We start from the raw sequence: 21,890 nt of genomic DNA, 5'->3' as shown, positions 1-21,890 counted from the left end.
ACACACACACACAACACAATTAACCATGTGTGTGTGTGTGTGTGTGTGTGTGTGTGTGTGTGTGTGTGTGTGTGTGTGTGTGTGTGTGTGTGTGTGTGCGTTGGTTTTTATGATTTATCAGGACTTTTCACCTGATTACGTGCCGACATTATCGGGACATTTGGGATTATGAGGACAGGGACGGTGTCCTCATAATTCCTGTAATACAGATGCATTTATCTAAGTTAGAAAACCCCCCCTGCAAACTTTGGGGCCAAGTCCTCTTACACCACAAAACCACGAAAACCAGTTCACACAGTGTAAACTCTGCATTCAGCATCGCGCCCTCTGTAGGCTGGAGCCGGAGAAACACCAGAATAACACTTGCGTTAAGATTTACGGCTGCTGATTGGCTAGTTCTGGACTAGCCATCTAAGGTTGTGATTGGCTGAGAGGTATGTCATTCACTGCGAATCCTCGTTTCTATCGGTGGACTTCAGCAGGAGACTAAGAGGACACTACAATATCCTGTAATATCCAAGTCGTGGAACAGACTGTAATCAGGTAAGAAAATTGTTTTTATAATAGAATAATAGACTAAGTTTTCTTTTCAAATTGCTGGAGTTAAATGCAAATTCCAAGGGGTGTACCCATACATAAAATGCACGGTTCGATACAAACTTCGGTTTTGGATTCATGGTTCGGTGAAATTTCGGTACAGCAGGGAAAACAGAATATGTTTTTAAATTATTTATTTTTAATACTGAGACCACCAACTCATTTATAAGATTAAAATCTGTCGACGTGTCTGATTAACAAAACCCAAGAGACTTTTATTCGCACATTGTAAAAATAAATATGTAAAATAAATAAAAACATCTAAAATAAAACATCATAACTATAATGAAAAACTTCGGTTTTGGATTCGTGGTTCGGTGCAATTTCTTTACAGCAGGGAAAACACAATCCAATTGTCGCCTACTTCCGAGTATGGCCGCAGTTACGTAGCGATAATTTTTATGCCAGGTTAGAATTTTCTGGCAGAGCTGCTTAAATGCCATACGGAGAATAACTTGCGGAGGTTGTTTCTGCCTTTCTCTGGTCGCACATACACTTGGATGATGTCGTCTCAAATCAGTTAGCATGTCGGATATGTTTCCAGCAACCGAGTTGGGTATAACGGAGCCGGGAGACTGTCTTGGTCTCGCCGATTATACACTCTCCAGTGCTGGTGTACCGAAGTGATGTACCGAACTCTACGTGACGAATACGTGCACCGGCACTGCCTACACATTCCTAATCCCTGTTAATACGGAAGCATTATCTGCATTGCTTCGAAATTTACAATAAATACCAGATTGTCGATCGTATTCTGTTTCAAAGGTGAACACTATGTAGTCATTAAGTGCAGATAAAGCGATTTCATTGTGTAAATATTGCACCGAGGATGATTCGGTGTCGTGCGATAAGTCCTTAGGATAGTATGGCTGTATCTGTGCTCTTTAGGTTAGCTCATATCCAGAATTCATTTGGTAAATTCGATTTCCCAACAAACTTTATTAGTCATTCGTTCTTACTGAATTACATTTGTAGAATAAAAGGGATGTCATGCATTAAATATCTGCTTAAAACATAAACTAAATAATATAAACTGAATATATGAATAAACATCAATCATTCTTCACAGGAGGAGATGGCTTCTTCGAAGTTGAGAAGTAGAAAACTTTCTCCAAAACAAGAGGCTGCATATTTTATATCTGCATGTAAAGACAAAGATGGACTTTATGTGAAATATATAAATTCATATAAAGGTAAATTTAAAGTTTGTGTACGAATATTTGATTTTATCCAGGGTTTTTTTGTGTATTAATGTTATGGTGCTTATTGTTAACAGGGATCATCGTGCAGGAGCATTCGAGGCTGATCTTAATCTAGTGTTTGCTATCTCTTGTAGGCCGTGGGGTATACAGCAGATTCCATTTTGAGAGGGGAGATTTTCTTCTGGAATACAGAGGGCAACTCATCAGCAGGCATGAATGTGAAAGTAGACAGAAAATATATCATGATGCCCTCAAAGTGTTCATGTTTGAATTTTATTTCAATGGAAAATTGTTTTGGTACGTATGACATTGCATGTTCTTTAACATAATATAAGCCTTTGGTGACTGCTGACATACTCATTTTTAAATGTCTTTAGTGCTCTGATATTTACTAGAATATGGTAGTTTTTCTGACTTTTCACTTTATGTGATACAGCATTGATGCTGCCCGAGACGATGGCTCCCTTGGGAGACTGGTGAATGATGACCATGTTAGCCCAAACAGCAAAATGAAAAAAATAACCATATCAGGAAAGCCCCATCTATGTTTATTCGCAACCAGAAGCATTAGTCCTGGAGAAGAAATTACATATAACTACGGTGACTCTGACTGGCCATGGAGATGCAAGGTATTTAGACATGAAAGAACCATTTAGAAATAATCATCCTTCTGCAAAAGAAGGGTGAAATCCAGATATGTTACTTAAGTGATTAAAAGTATTTTCATTAGTTTATATTCTTTTTCTCAAGCCTTTCTCATTGACAATGATTATCGTATATCATAATATATAACTAATATTTACAGGTGGCTACTGAAAAAGACCAACTGCACCCAAAAGAGCAGAGCACATCAAGTGAGGTAGGGAGGACAGGGAAAGTAATTCAGTTAAACTCTTGTATGTGTGATTATTAGGTTTAAGTAGTTGGAGATATAGATGTGTGTTGAATGAGGATATGCAGAGAGAATGCTGGTAATTCTCTGTCCCTGCAAAAGGGAGATCAGCGTGTGAAAGTGTGCTTGACAAAAGCATTGTCTGTGAGGATATGGTGTTGATGAGAACTGCAGAGATTACTGGGATTTTGTGTTTCAACATTGTGTGAAACAATGCTTAGATATTAGAAATGCAGTTCTGTCAATGATAGTTTTATGTAATTTTTTTTGTACTGATTTAGTTGTATAGTTTTGCTTATGTGTGGTAGGAGCATTTAATTGACTGTTAACATTCTGCTCTCTCCAGCATTCCTACCATGTGCAGTATGGAATTATATTTTTATTTGTGTTTCTAGAACATAACCGATGTGGGAATGACTACGAATGTCCAGTTGTTGCCAGAAGGACAGCATGCAGATGTCCTAAGAGAAGAGACAGAAGAGGTAAGTGTGTAAACACAAACCTAGTTTGGCGGTACACTAGGTTTTAAGAGGACCCTGCAAATGTGTTTCGGCGTAGAGTTTTATCAGTTGTGTGTGTATATAGTGTTTGACAGAAACATGGACTCGGGGGTCTTCTTAATATGAAGCTGTAATTTATGTCATAGATGGCCTTTTGCTGTGTTTTTGAGCGGGTTCACCACACTGGAACATAGACCACTTATAGCAAGCAGTGTTTTGCATGAAATATTGTTCTGAAAACTATTTTGTAGGCTGTTTCTGAGGGAGACCCCTGTGCCAATACTCTGATGGATACCTCATCACTTAGCAAAGAAATGGAACAGGTAATTTGCATTATGTGCCATGCATTAGGAGCTTAGATATTAGAAATGCAGTTCTGTCAATGATAGTTTTATGTAATTTTTTTGTACTGATTTAGTTGTATAGTTTTGCTTATGTGTGGTAGGAGCATTTCATTTACTGTTAACATTCTGCTCTCTCCAGCATAACTACCATGTGCAGTATGGAATTATATTTTTATTTGTGTTTCTAGAACATTACCGATGTGGGAATGACTACGAATGTCCAGTTGTTGCCAGAAGGACAGCATGCAGATGTCCTAAGAGAAGAGACAGAAGAGGTAAGTGTGTAAACACAAACCTAGTTTGGCGGTACACTAGGTTTTAAGAGGACCCTGCAAATGTGTTTCGGCGTAGAGTTTTATCAGTTGTGTGTGTATATAGTGTTTGACAGAAACATGGACTCGGGGGTCTTCTTAATATGAAGCTGTAATTTATGTCATAGATGGCCTTTTGCTGTGTTTTTGAGCGGGTTCACCACACTGGAACATAGACCACTTATAGCAAGCAGTGTTTTGCATGAAATATTGTTCTGAAAACTATTTTGTAGGCTGTTTCTGAGGGAGACCCCTGTGCCAATACTCTGATGGATACCTCATCACTTAGCAAAGAAATGGAACAGGTAATTTGCATTATGTGCCATGCATTAGGAGCTTAGATATTAGAAATGCAGTTCTGTCAATGATAGTTTTATGTAATTTTTTTGTACTGATTTAGTTGTATAGTTTTGCTTATGTGTGGTAGGAGCATTTCATTTACTGTTAACATTCTGCTCTCTCCAGCATAACTACTATGTGCAGTATGGAATTATATTTTTATTTGTGTTTCTAGAACATAACCGATGTGGGAATGACTACGAATGTCCAGTTGTTGCCAGAAGGACAGCATGCAGATGTCCTAAGAGAAGAGACAGAAGAGGTAAGTGTGTAAACACAAACCTAGTTTGGCGGTACACTAGGTTTTAAGAGGACCCTGCAAATGTGTTTCGGCGTAGAGTTTTATCAGTTGTGTGTGTATATAGTGTTTGACAGAAACATGGACTCGGGGGTCTTCTTAATATGAAGCTGTAATTTATGTCATAGATGGCCTTTTGCTGTGTTTTTGAGCGGGTTCACCACACTGGAACATAGACCACTTATAGCAAGCAGTGTTTTGCATGAAATATTGTTCTGAAAACTATTTTGTAGGCTGTTTCTGAGGGAGACCCCTGTGCCAATACTCTGATGGATACCTCATCACTTAGCAAAGAAATGGAACAGGTAATTTGCATTATGTGCCATGCATTAGGAGCTTAGATATTAGAAATGCAGTTCTGTCAATGATAGTTTTATGTAATTTTTTTGTACTGATTTAGTTGTATAGTTTTGCTTATGTGTGGTAGGAGCATTTCATTTACTGTTAACATTCTGCTCTCTCCAGCATAACTACTATGTGCAGTATGGAATTATATTTTTATTTGTGTTTCTAGAACATAACCGATGTGGGAATGACTACGAATGTCCAGTTGTTGCCAGAAGGACAGCATGCAGATGTCCTAAGAGAAGAGACAGAAGAGGTAAGTGTGTAAACACAAACCTAGTTTGGCGGTACACTAGGTTTTAAGAGGACCCTGCAAATGTGTTTCGGCGTAGAGTTTTATCAGTTGTGTGTATATAGTGTTTGACAGAAACATGGACTCGGGGGTCTTCTTTATATGAAGCTGTAATTTATGTCATAGATGGCCTTTTGCTGTGTTTTTGAGTGGGTTCACCACACTGGAACATAGACCACTTATAGCAAGCAGTGTTTTGCATGAAATATTGTTCTGAAAACTATTTTGTAGGCTGTTTCTGAGGGAGACCCCTGTGCCAATACTCTGATGGATAACTCATCACTTAGCAAAGAAATGGAACAGGTAATTTGCATTATGTGCCATGCATTAGGAGCTTAGATATTAGAAATGCAGTTCTGTCAATGATAGTTTTATGTAATTTTTTTGTATTGATTTAGTTGTATAGTTTTGCTTATGTGTGGTAGGAGCATTTCATTTACTGTTAACATTCTGCTCTCTCCAGCATAACTACTATGTGCAGTATGGAATTATATTTTTATTTGTGTTTCTAGAACATAACCGATGTGGGAATGACTACGAATGTCCAGTTGTTTCCAGAAGGACAGCATGCAGATGTCCTAAGAGAAGAGACAGAAGAGGTAAGTGTGTAAACACAAACCTAGTTTGGCGGTACACTAGGTTTTAAGAGGACCCTGCAAATGTGTTTCGGCGTAGAGTTTTATCAGTTGTGTGTGTATATAGTGTTTGACAGAAACATGGACTCGGGGGTCTTCTTTATATGAAGCTGTAATTTATGTCATAGATGGCCTTTTGCTGTGTTTTTGAGCGGGTTCACCACACTGGAGCATATACTACTTATAGAAAGTAGTGTTTTGCATGTACATTAGGTTTTAAGAGCATCGTGCAAATGTTTCAGCATGTCATAAATGGTCTTGTACAGTGGTTTTAAATAAGTTCGCAACAATAATGCCATAAGGATGCACTGGATGGTCATGGAGAATACTAGATTACTGATGAGTGACTTTAATTATTAATTCCACTAGTTGCTACTTAGAATATATATAATATTCCTTAGTTTTCTGTAATTAAAATAGCTTTTGATGAGTGGCACAAATTTAAAAATAGAAATAGATCTGCAAGACCTAAGTCTTACAGTACTATTGTTCAACTGATTCAATCACGTGAACTTCAGCTGATTATCTATGGGTCACCAGATCAGCAACCATAAGCATCTACTGTGTTTAGGAATAAGCATCTACTGTGTTTAGCTTATTTAGTTTATTTTAGTTTATTTTGCACTTTGTGTATTGTAGGAGCACAAAACGCCAAACTGATTCTCAGTTGAATTGGGACAGTGGGGAGGTACAGACACCATTTAATTGAAGCTGTTGAACTGTATGTTACATGTTATAGTTTTCTAGTTTTTGTAAACGATTTCATGACCTCTCTATATCTCCTTAATGATTCACTAAGTTTATTTATTCATATACTCCAATGAGTAGAAATATTACTTCAAGAAGCTGGCACATGGGGCGGTATGGTGGTGCAGTGGTTAGCACTGTTGCCTCACACCTCTGGGACCCAGGTTTGAATCTCCACCTGGGTCACATGTGTGCGGAGTTTGCATGTTCTCCCCATGTCGTCGTGGGGTTTCCTCCGGGTACTCCGGTTTCCCCCCACAGTCCAAAAACATGCTGAGGCTAATTGGAGTTGCTAAATTGCCCATAGGTGAGCATGAGTGAATGGTGTGTGAATGTGCGCTGCGATGGGCTGGCCCCCCATCCTGGGTTGTTCCCTGCCTCGTGCCCATTGATTCTGGGATAGGCTCCGGGCGACCCAGTAGGATAAGTGGTTTGGAAAATGGATGGAAGCTGGCACAAATAATTGCAAGAGTTGTTTCTGTTCCCATAAGCATGTGTTTTATGCATTGACATTGTCTGAGAGGTCAGTGATCTTGGTCCTAAGCCTGCCCAAATTATGAATTATGACAATGATTCTAGCAGTTTTTATTGACTGCTGGTCTAGATATTATTTTTTGTGTTTATCTGAACTTCTTCATTTAATCTGTTTTGAAGGTAGCCACCAAACTTGATTTTTGCAAGACAGGGGGTCACAGATCATCATTTCCAAATGAGAATGTTGAGAAGGTAATGCAAGGTTTTAATTATACTTGACATGTAGGTGTGCCATCTACAGAATTATAGTGAGATATTGTGATTTTTAGTGTCATTTTTAAAAAGCCTTTAAGAATTCCCACTCAGAATGTAATTTCCTTTTTGTTTTGTTCAGCAGCCCTGTAAGCATGAGGTCATCCATGCAAATTTTTCAAGCATGGACAAATGTTCTGCATGTTTTGGACCTGTGGCGCCACTCAAGTGGATTGGTCTGAGGTGTAAAGGTCAGTAACAGTCCTTGCAAGTATTTAAGATAGTAAGTAATATTATGCAGGTTTTTTTAAAGTGTTTCTTATGCAGTATTTGTCAAATTGTTACTTTGCTAGATTAGTGTCATTGAAGGTGATTTTGGATTGGTGGAGAAAAACTGGAAGGTGTAATTCAGGTAGTAAAGGTAGCATTTGCCCTGTGTTCTCTGACTTTGAATTGGGAATGTTAACACTAAATTAATTAATGATCGCCAAAGTTCAGATTGTCTGATCACCAGTCTCAGTTAGATGATTCATTTCCCATAAACACAAAGTGATATGAAGAGGTTTTATCATTCAAGCCAGGAATGTTTTTACTTGTGTATATGAAGGCACAGTAGTAGGAATATACCACAAGAATGCACCATAATAATACACAGAAACACCTCCAACAATGAAAAAAGGAATGCTGCTTTATCTGACAGTTATGCCATGCATTGCAAAATGTGCAGTGCAGAGTAACATTTGTATGGGTTAATGAGCCCTCAAATACAAGCATAAACAATGTGTTGTTTATATACTTAACTAATTTAACACCATAAACAAGTATACCTTTTCTATCACAAATAATGAAAAACCCCATATCTGAAGTCTCTCTACAGGCTTTTTATATAACCCAGGTTACTGCCAGTTATCTTCTTTGCAGTGCACTTTGTCTTGTAGAGTAGTTGAGTACAAACTTCCCATTCAAATATTTGTTACTTCACAGCATCCTAAAGATAACTCACTATTTGCAAACATGATTGCTGTTAAGACCTGGCATTAGCTATTCATCAAAAAACTTTACTTTTCTGTCTCAAAATTACTTGGTAATATTGAGACAATGTATTGAGAGGTAATATTGAGAGGTAATATTACTTGTGTTTCATGAATCCTAATTGTGAGGAAGTGTATAAGCCCTGGAATCATCGCTTATGACTAAACTGTTTTATATTGTTACATATGTAATTATCATCCATAGACCCAATGTTAAACTGGCACTTTTTTAGCTAGGGCATTCTTTGTTTTTACATTTTTATTTATATAGTGCTTTTACATAAACTCAAAGACGCTTTGGTATTTTGTGTGTGTGTTTTTGTTATGCCTATCAGTTAAGGGTTTATCTAATCATGGCCTAATAGGGGTTGATTGTGGATTAAAGGAATTAGCCACAATTTGTGTCCCTATTTTAAATACATTTGAAATATGAGTACAATTTATTTCTCTCTTATAGTGTGCTCTAAATTTTGGCACAAGAACTGCTTTGCAAAATTTGAAAAGAATGATGAAGAACCACTTTCATGGGTGAGTACAGTATATTTACAGTTTTACTTATGAACCATCTCTCTTCACAAATGCTACATAGTGATTTTCTCTTTTCTGATACTAGGATATAGGATTTTCAAGTTCTGATGAGGAAGTGTCACTCTCAGATGAGGAATATGTCCCAGACTCAGACAGTGAATCGTGCAGTTCAGTGGAGTTAGCAGCAGGATATGTAAACAATGTCCAAAACAAATGTTCCTCAAATGAACAGAACGTGAAAGTTGCCACCTCAGAGTGCACCAAATCTCAGAAAACAAAGTTGAACCAGGAAGGTGTAAGCAAAGGTTCACAGTATTTGAAGGCCAGGGAAGTGTCTTGTTTAAATGAGGATGATTTATTTTGTTGTCTGGAGGAGTTGACAAGTGGAGAATCAGACAATGAGTCAGACAGTTCTGCAGAAGGGACAGATTTACTTTCAAGCACCAGTCAAGTTAAACGCCTTTCAGAGATCAAAAGATCATCAAAAGTTGACGTTTTAATTAATAGATCAGATCGTGTTTCTTTGCCCAGAAAAGACCATAAAACACCTACAAGTGAACAGCAGTTGGAAATAATAGGTGGTACTAGTGCACTTGATTTGCCTGGAGATTATAAGGATGTATCAGTGGCAGGAGCAAAGGGTAACATGGCTGGAGCTGAGAAATGTCTTCAATCATCAGACATTTCTTGTTCTGAAAATAAGAATTACTGTTACATTTGTGGGAAACCACAGTCAAAAATATCTCGTCATTTAAAAACCCATTTGACTGAAGTTGAAGTTGCAGAAGCACTGTCATTTCCAAAACGCTCAAAAGAACGCAAAAGACTACTAGAAAAAATTCGGAACAAGGGGAACTATCGGCATAATTCCAATGTATTAGAGAAAGGAAATGGGTTGCTTAAAGTAAAACGAAGGCCAAACAAAGATTGTGATTCAAAACAGTTTGTGCATTGTATGTACTGCAAAGCAATGTTTGGGCGTAAAGAACTATGGCGACATGTGAGAAGATGTTCCTCAAAGCCAGGTTCAGTAAGTGAACATCAGGGACGGACCAGAGTGTTGGGTTTGGCTGCCATGGCAGAGTCTACATCTTTGCAGCAGATATCTGGAGGAGTTTGGAAGCTCTTGAGTGCAATGAAGCAAGATGACATATCTTCTGTTGTACGCAATGACTTCTGCATTCTTCAGCTAGCGCAGTCATTCTTCAACAAACATGGAAATGACCCTACCAAGTTTGAATATATTCGTCAGAAGCTTCGAGAAATTGGGAGGTTTTTGATAACATTGCGCAGTGAGTCCTCTATATACAGCCTTGAGGAAGCTATAAAACCAGCTAATTTCCAGCATGTTATTGAAGCTGTGAAGAAAGTGTCAGGTCATGACGAAGAAAAAAACTACTACCAAAGGCCAAGCCTAGCATTGAAATTGGGCCACACATTGCAAAAGGTCTGCGAGCTCATCCACTGCAGAGGTCTAATGGCAGAAGATGAAGAGTTAATTAAGTCAACTGAGACATTCAGAAAGCTATATACCACCAAGTGGTCTGAGCTAATATCACACAGGGCTTTAAGCACAATGAATGAAGCAAAATTCAATAAACCGTCAACACTGCCTTTCACTCATGATGTTCAGCTCCTTCATAAACACCTGGAAACTACTGCCAATGCAGCATCTGAAAACCTGAAAAAAACATCATCATCACAAAGTTATGCAGAACTTGCAAAAGCTACCCTTGCAAGGGTAATTATTTTCAATCGTAGGCGTGCCGGTGAAGTATCTAAAATGCAGCTCAAAAGCTTCCAGGAAAGAGAGAACACACTACTTCACGCAGATGTTGCAGTAGGTCTTTCCAAATTTGAGCAGAAACTCTGTAGTCATTTTAGTAGAGTTGAAATCAGAGGTAAAAGAGGTCGAAAGGTTGCTGTCCTCCTCACACCAGATATGGTAGATGCCCTAACACTTCTGGTGAATAAAAGAACAGAGTGTGCGGTTCAGGATAACTGCTTCTTGTTTGCTAGACCCAAATGCCAGAGTCATTACAGAGGTCAAGATTGCTTGCGGCTCTATGCAACTCAGTGTGGTGCTCAAAATCCACAACATCTCAGGTCAACACATTTGCGCAAACACGTGGCCACTCTATCACAAATTCTTAATTTGAAAAACAATGAATTAGATCAAGTTGCTGACTTCTTGGGGCACGATATTCGTGTACACCGTGAGTATTACAGGCTTCCAGAAGCGACAACTCAGCTGGCAAAAATATCCAAACTTCTGCTTGCTATGGAAAAAGGGTGTCTCCCTAACTTTCAAGGCAAATCACTCGATGAAATTGAAATTGAAGGTACGCTTTTGTACAGTATCTACTTCTATGTCCTTTTCATGATAAATATGTGAAATCTGAGCACATTCATCTGGATTGGTTAACTATATGCACCTCAGATACTTTTAAAACATGAGCATAATATGTTTTGTAGCATCATTGTCCCAGTTTAGTTCAATTTGATTTCTTTGTTTAAGATGAGATCAACTTAACTGATGGCAGTGATGGAACTGAACCTGACAGTGATACAGAGGATGCTACCTTGGGCACACCAAGACTGAATGGTATTTTTAAAGTATTTTCATGCATTCTGCAGTGTTAGCAGCATATTCAGTTTATTTTTCTTCCATGTTCTACTAGTATTGTTTGCATGTATACTGACTGAGCAGTTCCATATTCTTACAGAAAGTCAAAGCATTCAGCCAGCTACAGAAGATAATGCTGGAGGCTCAACAGATTCCATCAGTGGTAACTTTCAGTATAATTCCGATTTTTTTATGGAAAGAAGCTTGATTACCGAGACAATAAGTTTGTCCACTGCTAAGTGGTATATTTGGCTGGCGTTGTGGCACATCTTACACGTTGCCATAGATTCTGATGCTTTTGGGACTTGTGGCAACATGAATGGTGTTCCCCAAAGCCATTTGTAGTAAAGGAGTGAGGAAGGGTCTGGGTTTTTGGTTTGCCTGCCAGAATCTCACAGGAGATGTCTCAAGGGGTTCGTATAGCTAGAGAAGACAATGCAACAGTTGTGACGTGTAGGATGGAGACTGGCAGTGGTGAACTCTTGTCTGTAAGATTCTCATCCTTCCTCCAAGGTTTATAGCTGGTATCAGCATCTATATATTAAAGACCAATTTAACTATGCCCAAGTTCTTGTTCAGGCATGCCCTACTAGGAAGTGAATCTATGTTGGGATTTTTTGGCAGGTGATCAGTGGCAAGAAAACCTTGTAGTCTGTACAATCATCATAAGAGTAAAGCAACACAACTGAGTCAGGACTTTTGTCACAGGTCTCTAGGGAGGTCATTTTTCTCAGTGAGTTTTAGTGGTGGGGGACCTTTGCTGAAAAAGAGCCATATGGAGAGCTACTCTGGATCAATCTGGATTTCCCTCTGTCTCCCATCAAGTAACATTCATGTAGTGACATTCATGCTGTTTCTCTTATTTGCAATATTCTATGTGTTGAATTCTTGCCTTATTTAGCCAGTTAATATGTGTAATTAATTTGGGTATGACCTGGGTATGAATCCATCTTTAAACCATTGTGAAGCTCAGCTTTCTAAACCTTGGATAACATAACTTTTAAATGTCTGTGTGCTAATTAAATGGAATAATGTTAAGTTTAACATTACTACAGATTATAGCACAGGAATTCTGGTGTCATTCTTCATAAATGACTATTTTTATATCCTTTGTAATTAATACACAAATTTAGCTTTTCGATACAGGTTGTATGCATTCTTTACTGAAAGAACTGCCCTACACATGCAACTGTAGTAAATTATATCCCAGCTCAACATTATCATTCTCAGCAATCTCATGTATAACTACTTCAGTTATTTGTATGTGTTTGCATCTAAATAATACTGACTGATTTGTTTTTTTTCTGTGACAGTGGGCCAGGTTTTTACAGCAGCAATTAAAACCTCAAAGAAGAAGTCGCGAACACAGTGGTCAAAACAGGAGGTGACAGCTGTATTGAAACATTTTAAAGATCATATAACCAAAGGAAAACTGGCAACAATGGCAGAGTGTCAGCAGTGCAAGTCAGCTGAGGACCCTGTTCTGGCAGGGCGCACTGTACAAAATATAAGAGATTTTGTTAGAAATAGAGGGATCACACTAAAAAGGAAAACCATGTCTAATTGAATATATATTATTTTCTATAGAGGCAAAAATGCCAAGGAGAAAAATATTGTTTATTTCTAATTTTTGGGGAGTAAAGAATTTGCCCTCGTGTCATGCACTCTTAAGTTGCAGAAAGTCTTTTGTTACAAGTTATAATAAAAAATTAATTATTTTAATATTAATATTTTAATTTCACGTTAGTACTTGTGCATAAGTAATCTGCATTTCATTAATCAGGAAAAAAGTCATTTTTGTTTTTGTGCATATTCGAGGTCCAATAAAACATCACTGACCTTCTAGCACAGTGAATGGACATGTTTGTGTGTGTGTTCATTTGATGTCCTGGAAAATCATGTATGACCTCACAAACAATGTTCTCGTCGTAGGAGGGAGTTTCTTGGGAGGTTCCCATATGCTACCATAGTGTCAGGTGGTAATGTAAAGAGCTTCATTTACTTTAGAATTAATATGAAGTGATATTTGTGTTGTGCAAAGCAAAATAATTTTTTTGATGTTTACAGCACTTCTCTAGAGCAAAGGGAAAGGTGGGTCCCCTAAAACCATGTTTCAACTGGTTTGGGAGGCAAAGTCCTCTTAAGACTTAAAAACCCGTATGTGTGTGTGTGTGTGTGTGTGTGTGTGTGTGTGTGTTGAGTTTGATTTATTCTTTACCGATTATTAAAATCAGTTTAACCCGGATGTTTCGACACCCTGACATTAATCCCCAACAATAAATAAAAGAAAAACTTAATATAGCTTCAAAATATTACAGCCTACTTCCCGGTCCATAAGTACGCTGCACAGTATATTAGGCGAACTCATGGCTGAGCATAAGTAATTAAATATTATTGATGTTAATTCGAAAACTCTTCTGATACACGTAACCTACTGTGCTGTACGGACGTATAATTAATGTTTAATTATATTGAAAATTTTTAATTCCGCTGTATATGTAGGCTGTGTTTAACATATCAATTTTATTATTATTAATTTAATCTTACCTTGAAACATAGAATATCTTTACATTATTCCAGAATCTTCATAAAATGTTTCTTGATAAAATGGCGACTCTGCCTTTAAAATCCCGACACTTAATTTCACTTTCGTTTACAGGCAGGAAATGATCAGCTCCGTCTCATGCAAAAAATGGACACGGACTCAGCGCACATCGTAGGGTTTTGGGGGGATATTATCTATATGACTTAATAATTAGTAACAATAACCGTAATTCGGTTATAACACACATTCAGGATGATCGTGCGTGTAAAAAGCGGTACTGCAGTAACACTTAAATCATTAACAGTGGCGATTTGAGAAATTTAGAAATGGGGGGATCCAAGCTATTTGGGGGGGTCAAAGACAAAACTGTGTAATTTTATAATTTCATCAAAATATATTAACTGGTGTAACGAAGTAAAGGTCAGACTAAACACTTGAATCACACTTTTTTATTTCCAATGCTCAACAAGTACAGGTAATATATTTTACAGACAGAACATTAAACAAAACAAGAACAAAAAATGATATTCAGACAGTTATTACAAAGTAAAAGATACCATCTCAATACCAAATATGACAGAACATTTTAGCACTATGTCTATACATCAGGTAAAAACGCATCAAATCAGGATACAGTTGTGATTGTTTTTTATTTTTAGACTTTCTGATTAGATTAATATAATTTATTAGGTCTAATTTGTGAACAGGGAAAAATAGGTTAGATTTATTGTATTTACATTTAATGAATATAAAATTAATAGTATTAAATTTATCTGTATTATCACGCCCGGCTTGTACGATCCTCCTGTGTGCCACGCCCCCCTCGTTAACCTCATGTGGAACCCCGACATTATCAGATGTTTCTTCTTGTTTCATTCAGTCCTGTGTATTTAAGTCCACGTCAGAGTACGTATCCCCAGTTCCGTCTTTGACGTCGTGCTCCGTGTTTCGCCTAATCTGTTTGTTCTACCTAATAAGCCGGAGTTCCTGATTCTCCGCTCCCTGCTCGCCCGACGGCGATCGTGACATGTATTCTTCCGGGTACAAAAAACCCGCAAAAAGCATCTTTACAAGAAAACTGAAAATTATGACATACATTTGTTTGTATCATGTTAAGCATATCAGAGTAGAATTTTTCAGAAAAAGGGCAAGACCAAAATAACATTAGTTTTGCAGTCACATTCACAGAAAGAACAGCTGGTGTCAATCTCTCTGATCCTTTTAGATTGAAAATATTTGGACGGATAAACTTTATGTGTCAATTTAAAGGTGACTTCTTCTACATTATTTGTTAATAAAAACTTACATGGTAAAGTCCACACCTTTTTCCAAGGTATATTATCCACTATGCCATTCCAGTATGAAACAACATATGGAACGAAGGTGTAGTTTTGGGTAAAGAATGTCCTGATTTTTTAATTATTATTTCTTGAAAAGCATGTATAGAAAAACACACCTTACCAACAGCAGATTCAACAGGATCCATAGATGGAACAAAATTCTTCAACATAACTACTCCATCAGGGATTGTATCAAAAACAATGGCAAACTTTAGCGCTTATTGGGATTTCAAAAACTGACAGAAACTCTGAATAGCTATAAAGCTGCCCACTCTGCTAAATAGTTGACTTATTAAAAGTACACAGCAAATGTGCCAGTGTTAAATTAACACTGCATGGTGTCTATATGGGTTCACACCATACCAGGAGCTGCACAGAAAAGGGCATCACAACTGTCCTAACACCTTTCCACATATGCTAAACATTCAAGAGCAGGACCGGCAATCAAATACACCCCCACCCCATTAAAACATATACCACTCTGGAGACGTGTGCTGTCGGTTTCCAAGAGATTTTTGCTGACTTCACACCAACATACTATAAAGCCACCAGCACCACAGCTCTCTAATCTTCAGGGTCAGCCAGAACTGAGCCAGCAAACCTTCAATATAAACCAAGAAACAGCTGTAAGGTCCTGTTTGGTCAGAGTCTTTCTCATGATGGTGGGTAAATGTGGGACGGCTCTTCTGGTCCTCATGACTTCTTCTGTGCACATTAAAATGGGGCAGATATGTGGGGATGGAGACTCGGTGACTTACAGTAACACCCTATGGTGTAAATTGAACACTATTTGAGTTAATAAAGTTTAACACTGTAAAAACAACACTCAAGGCACTCTGTAAAGTGTGAAAGATAACACTGGACCCATATAAACAACATGCAGTATTAATGTAACTCTGGCACATTTGCTGTGTAGTGAGCGGCATTTAGCAACCAGCACCAAAAACATTTTAGCTGTATTTTGTTAGTTTATTTTAAATAAGTCGCCCCTGGTTTATTTAATTACATGTATTAGCTATAGGAACTAGTGCTCGGTATTTACAGTAGTGACATACATTAAAAACATTTCAAAACTTTGGTAGAATAATGCCTTAGTTATTTTAATAAACAAGCTTTTTCAGTAAATGTTTGTTCACACTCATGCGAGCGCACGCACACACAGACACACGCACACACACACACACTGACACACACGCACACACACAGACACGCACACACACACACACACACGCACACACACACGCGCACAGATAAGATAAGATAAGAAAAAACTTTATTTATCCCGAGGGAAATTCTTTTGTCCTTTACATGCTCAGTGCAACAATAGGAATAAAGGTAAGGTAAAGAAAATAATAGTGCAAATAACTATGAGTAATACTTTGTATTATAACTATATAAATACTCCTAAATACTCATACTCTGTACAAAGTAAAATAAAAAAAAATAAAAAAACTGTAACTAAGCTATAACAAATATAAAATAACAGATTATTAGTGCACGTGGTAATGAAAAGTGTCTTAGTGTAGTGCCTTGAATAATTGAGATAGCAGCATGTGATGATGGGATAGAACAAACATTCAATACCAAACAGATGTGTAATATTGCACAATCCAAATAAGGATTAATGACAGTTCTGAAAAAATCACCTACAAAATGAGGAAGAGTTATACAGTCTGATTGCCACAGGTAGAAAGGATTTCCTGTGTCGTTCGGTTCTGCATTTGGAGGCAGTTAGTCTTTTGCTGTGGGAGCTCTGATGACCCATCATGTCTGCGTACATGGGGTGGGAGGGGTTGTCCATGATACTGAGAAGCTTTTTCAGCATTCTCCTCTCAGACACCTCCGCCAGGTTCTCCAGTCTGACCCCCAGGACACAGGCACAGACACACACGCACACACACAGACACACAGACACACAGACACACACACACACACACACACACACACACAGACACACAGACACACACGCACACACACAGACACACACATACAGACACACACACAGACGCACACACACACACACACAGACACACACACACAAAACCCCAGACACGCACACAAGTGCACACCCCAAGGACTGACCTTTAGAGTTTGATAATCAAACTCAATCAAAAATCACCAGGCATATATACAATGTACTGTAGTTAACATTTTTTCTTAATATGTATAAGGATCGTTTTGTTAAAGCAAAAAGAAATGCTGTAGGTGATGTCAGACGCCGGAGACTTGGCGGAAAATCTGAATGAACAGCGAGGACAGCGAGGGGAATTTGGAATCTCTTCAGGAATACATCGACTGGTACTTCGACATTATAGTCATGAAGAAGAACGCAGATGCATCTTCTCCAGCCAAAAGCGAGACGCCGTCCTCCAAAAGAAGTCGCCCGGCAGACTCCCCCGGCACAGCATCGCCAACTGGTAAAGACTTTGCCGACATCCTGGATTCAATCGACAAGCGATTGTCCAGCTTCGACGCGAGGTTAGCGCTGGTCGAGATTCTACATCAGGAATTCAAATCCCTGAGGGAATCTTTGAAGTTCAGCCAGCAGCAGGTGGAAACTCTCTGCTGAAAACGGTTAAGTCTCTAACTGAAAGTGTGACCCATCTAAATGAAGAAAATAAAAAACGAAAGAGACTGTCATCGTTCTACAGGCCCGTAACATGAGCGATAACCTGGTGTTTTCAGGCATCTCGGAATCTGCCGAAGTGGACGCAGAAGTTACTCTTAAAACCTTTATGAAGACCCACCTGAAAAACATCTGCTTTGAGAGAGTCCATCGGCTGGGAGCCAAGAGGCCTGGTGCACTGAGACCGCGTCCTATTGTGGCTAAATTTGGACATTTTAAGCAGAAGGAGCAGGTGAAGAGCCGCGGCAGGGAGCTAAAAGGAACGGACTTTGGCGTAAACGACCAGTTCCCCAAAGAGATCCTGGAGCGACGCAGAGTTCTGTTCCCAATCCGAAACCACTCTGACCTCATAGCGCACACAGACACACAGGACACACACACGCACAAGCGTGTACACGCTCGCTTATACCTCATTCATTTGCATGTGCAAATGTCAGTTTCACAGTTATAGATCCAGAGGGTAGATTTATAATCATTAAATTATCTATACTTAACAAAAAGTTGTATATTGTTAGTATACAGTATATGGTACAAATGTTGATAACCCCTCATTCCTCCACGTTTTATTTACCGCACTCTCTGAACACCTAGATTGCGCACTTGTTCTGGGGGGCGACCTGAACTTTGGACTAAATAAAGAAATGGACAGGCTCAGTACAGCTGCTCAGCGCAATTGGGAATCCACTAATATAGTTAAACAGTACATGAACGACTACGGACTTTGCGATGCATGGCGTTCTCTTCACCCCACCCGTAGGGAATATACTTTCTTCTCACATGTCCATCACTCTTACTCTCGTCTGGATTATTTCCTAGTCAGTAGCTCACTGCTGAGTGACATTTCAGACACAGAGATACACCCTATAGCTGTCAGCGATCATGCTCCTGTTTCTTTAACCCTAATAAATAGGAAGGCCACTCCACCAAGTAGAAACTGGAGATTTAATGCATCATTGCTTAAAGATGGAGATTTTATTAACTATTTTAAAAAAGAGTGGGCTTTATATTTAAACTATAATGACCTGCCTGGAACATCAGCATCTGTCCTCTGGGAAGCAGGCAAAGCTGTGATGAGAGGTAAAATAATCTCATTCTCATCATATAAAAAGAAAAAAGAAAACAAGTGTATTCAGGAATTAGAAGAAACCATCAAATCCTTTGAAGAAGCCTACGTATCATCCCAGGAACAGGACATGCTGAATAAAATACGTAAAGCAAAACTAGAATTAAATGAAATTATTAATAAAAAAAAAACTCAATTCTTAGCACAAAGGCTTCGCTGGCAAAATTATGAACATGGTAACAAATCAGGTAAATTTTTAGCTAATCAGTTAAAAATAAATAAGAAAAAACAGCTATATGTGCTGTTAAAGACTCAAATGGGAGTACAGTATATGACCCTGACAGAATAAATAACAATTTCAGGGACTTTTACAAATCTTTATATTCACCACAGATAAACCCATCTAAAGACGGAATTGATCAGTTTCTTGATAGTATAACCCTTCCGAAATTATCAGACAATCAAGCGATGGCACTGGACTCTCCGCTGACTCCAGGTGAACTCCAGGAAGCCCTGAACGGTATGCCCAATAAAAAGGCGCCAGGTCCAGATGGATTTCCAGCAGAATTCTATAAAGAATTCTGGACAATTCTGGCACCAACATTCCACAGAATGTTGCAAGAAACCAGGGAAAATGGTAGGCTACCACCAAATATGAATTATGCCGACATTAGTCTCTTGCTAAAACCAGGCAAAGACCCTACATTGCCTACCAGCTATCGTCAAATATCCCTTATTAACGTTGACCTTAAAATAATCTGCAAAGCTCTCTCAAGAAGAATAGAGAAGATAACCCCTCTCATAATTCATCCTGACCAGACTGGTTTCATAAAAGGGAGGCACTCATCAACAAATACACGAAGATTACTTAACCTGATAGACTATTCATGCAATAAAAACCTTCAAATTACAATATTGTCTCTAGATGCATAAAAAGCATTTGATAGAGTTAACTGGAATTTTTTATTTGCAGCTTTACGCAAATTTGGTTTCGGAAACTCTTTCATGAACTGGTTAAAAATATTATATAGTTCCCCAACAGCATATGTCAGGACGAATGACCAAACATCCTCCAGTTTCTGTCTCAAGAGGGGCACCAGGCTGGGATGCCCTCTCTCCCCCTCACTATTTGCGATTTTTATTGAACCACTAGCAGCAGCAATTAGACAGGCTATAGTGATCAAAGGCATTAAATGCAGGAATATAGAACATAAGGTAAGTCTTTATGCAGATGATGTGTTACTTTTTCTCCAGCATTAACAAAGCACTTTCTATGAGGTAATTACATTAATAAACTCTTTCTCAAGAGTCGATAAATTGGTTCAAATCTACAGTTAATTAATTGCTCCTTCCAGAATAATTCTCCCACTCTGGAGATATTAAATATTTAGGTATTAATGTTTCACCTAGGCTGGCAGATTTAACTAAACTAAACCATATCCCACTTTTAAAGAAAGTAGAGGATGATCTGGTTAGATGGATATCCCTACCCATATCATGTGGGACGGGTCGCCTCAAAAAAAATGATGGTTTTGCCAAGAATTAATTATTTATTTGCAATGATCCAGAGGAAACCACCACCTGACTGGTTTAGATCTCTGGACTCCGCCATCTCTAAATTCCTCTGGAAAGATAAACCCCCACGTATTAGCTTAAAAACACTGCAAAGGACTAAGGACAAAGGAGGACTAGATCTGCCTAACTTTCACCACTATTTCTTAGCCAACAGGCTCCAAAACATCTCAGGGTGGTTAAAACATACCCTCTTAGATGAGCCTTGGCTAGACGAGGAACAAGCACTATGCAATAATATAAAGATTTCGGATCTACCATTCATTAGCTCAGACATTAAACGACACGAATACTTCAAAAGCATCAGTATCAGCTCTTCTCTGACAGCGTGGTGGGAGTTTCTAAAAGCGACTGAGTCTTCATTAATCCCATGCAAACGTACTCCCATCTGGAACAACCCTGATGTACTACTAAACAATAATATGATAAACTTCCCAGATTGGAGTTGTAAAGGTATTAAATACTTGGAACATATATTCTAAGGAATAGACTTTATTCCCTTTGACATATTAGTTAAACAATATGGGATTAACAAGAATAGATTTTTGGAATATCAACAAGTTAAATCTATAGTAAAAAAGAAATTAAGGTCTAAACAAATCAAATTACAAATACCACCAAGTGTGGCAGAATTCCTTAATCTCAAAACCCCCAAATTACTGTCTAAAATATACAGGACACTTTCTGAAATGTACCATTCCAGCCTCTCCTTCAGTCTGCTTGTTGGGCGACCTAGATGGTGTCACTACAGGGATTAACACAACCCACATGGCTTTCACCGCCTTATGCATTGCTAAGAAGACTGTCCTTATCCATCCATCCATCCATCCATCCATCCATCCATCCATCCATTTTCCAAACCACTTATCCTACTGGGTCGCGGAACCTATCCCGGAAGCAATGGGCACGAGGTAGGGAACAACTCAGGATTGGTGCCATTGCAGGACACACTCACACACGCACTCCTATGGGCAATTTAGCAACTCCAATTAGCCTCAGCATGTTTTTGGAATGTGGGTGGAAACCAGAGTACCCGGAGGAAACCCCATGACGACATGGGGAGAACATGCAAACTCCACACACATGTGACCCAGGCGGAGGCTCGAACCCGGGTCCCAGAGGTGTGAGGCAACAGTGCTAACCACTGCACCACCATGCCGCCCCCTATTTTAGAACAAATTGGCTGTAATCTAACAAATCACAATTATGATCCATTAAATGAACAATAGGCCAGCTATCCCTTTCTATCTAATCATTATTGAATATAATTTCAGTCCTCCGTAAAAATATCTATTATTCCAAAGAGGACTATTGCGAGGAGCGAAATTATG

The 21,890-nt window shown here is 38.6% G+C and overlaps 2 protein-coding genes across 9 annotated transcripts in view; one reads left to right on the top strand and one right to left on the bottom strand.

Annotated features, from left to right (window-relative positions):
- LOC125725229 (NLR family CARD domain-containing protein 3-like) overlaps nucleotides 1-14,131 on the bottom strand; it is a 37,396-nt gene extending 23,265 nt beyond the window's left edge. Inside the window, exon 1 of the mRNA XM_049001993.1 lies at nucleotides 13,961-14,131. The gene's annotated coding sequence lies outside the window, so the exon portion shown is untranslated. The remainder of the gene's footprint in view (nucleotides 1-13,960) is intronic.
- On the top strand, nucleotides 14-13,272 carry LOC125725218 (histone-lysine N-methyltransferase SETD5-like). Of its 8 annotated transcripts, XM_049001952.1 has the most exons (18): nucleotides 14-543; nucleotides 1,667-1,790; nucleotides 1,934-2,096; nucleotides 2,236-2,428; nucleotides 2,605-2,658; nucleotides 3,087-3,173; nucleotides 4,080-4,151; nucleotides 4,361-4,447; nucleotides 4,717-4,788; nucleotides 4,998-5,084; nucleotides 5,352-5,423; nucleotides 5,633-5,719; nucleotides 7,157-7,228; nucleotides 7,371-7,479; nucleotides 8,717-8,787; nucleotides 11,306-11,392; nucleotides 11,514-11,576; nucleotides 12,727-13,272. In XM_049001952.1, the coding sequence occupies exons 2-16, from the start codon at nucleotides 1,673-1,675 to the stop codon at nucleotides 11,318-11,320; spliced, it is 1,359 nt and encodes a 452-aa protein (XP_048857909.1). In that variant the 5' UTR covers nucleotides 14-543; nucleotides 1,667-1,672; the 3' UTR covers nucleotides 11,321-11,392; nucleotides 11,514-11,576; nucleotides 12,727-13,272. The 8 variants fall into 8 exon arrangements, with proteins under 8 accessions (XP_048857909.1, XP_048857902.1, XP_048857903.1 ...); XM_049001945.1 differs by lacking the exons at nucleotides 3,087-3,173; nucleotides 4,080-4,151 and adding an exon at nucleotides 8,873-11,129; XM_049001946.1 differs by lacking the exons at nucleotides 3,087-3,173; nucleotides 4,080-4,151; nucleotides 4,361-4,447; nucleotides 4,717-4,788 and adding an exon at nucleotides 8,873-11,129.
- Nucleotides 14,132-21,890: the final 7,759 nt, after the last annotated feature.

This window comes from Brienomyrus brachyistius, unplaced genomic scaffold, assembly GCF_023856365.1.
Source record: "Brienomyrus brachyistius isolate T26 unplaced genomic scaffold, BBRACH_0.4 scaffold63, whole genome shotgun sequence".
NCBI lineage: Eukaryota > Metazoa > Chordata > Actinopteri > Osteoglossiformes > Mormyridae > Brienomyrus > Brienomyrus brachyistius.
This window is presented reverse-complemented; position numbering and strand designations above follow the sequence as displayed.

Excerpts from the sequence above, each read along its gene's own strand:
- LOC125725218 (XM_049001945.1), top strand. The coding sequence starts at position 1,673 with ATGGCTTCTTCGAAGTTGAGAAGTAGAAAACTTTCTCCAAAACAAGAG. Across the intron at positions 2,429-2,604 it reads ACTGGCCATGGAGATGCAAG|GTGGCTACTGAAAAAGACCA; the intron begins GTATTTAGACAT and ends TAATATTTACAG. Across the intron at positions 4,789-4,997 it reads TTAGCAAAGAAATGGAACAG|AACATAACCGATGTGGGAAT; the intron begins GTAATTTGCATT and ends TTGTGTTTCTAG.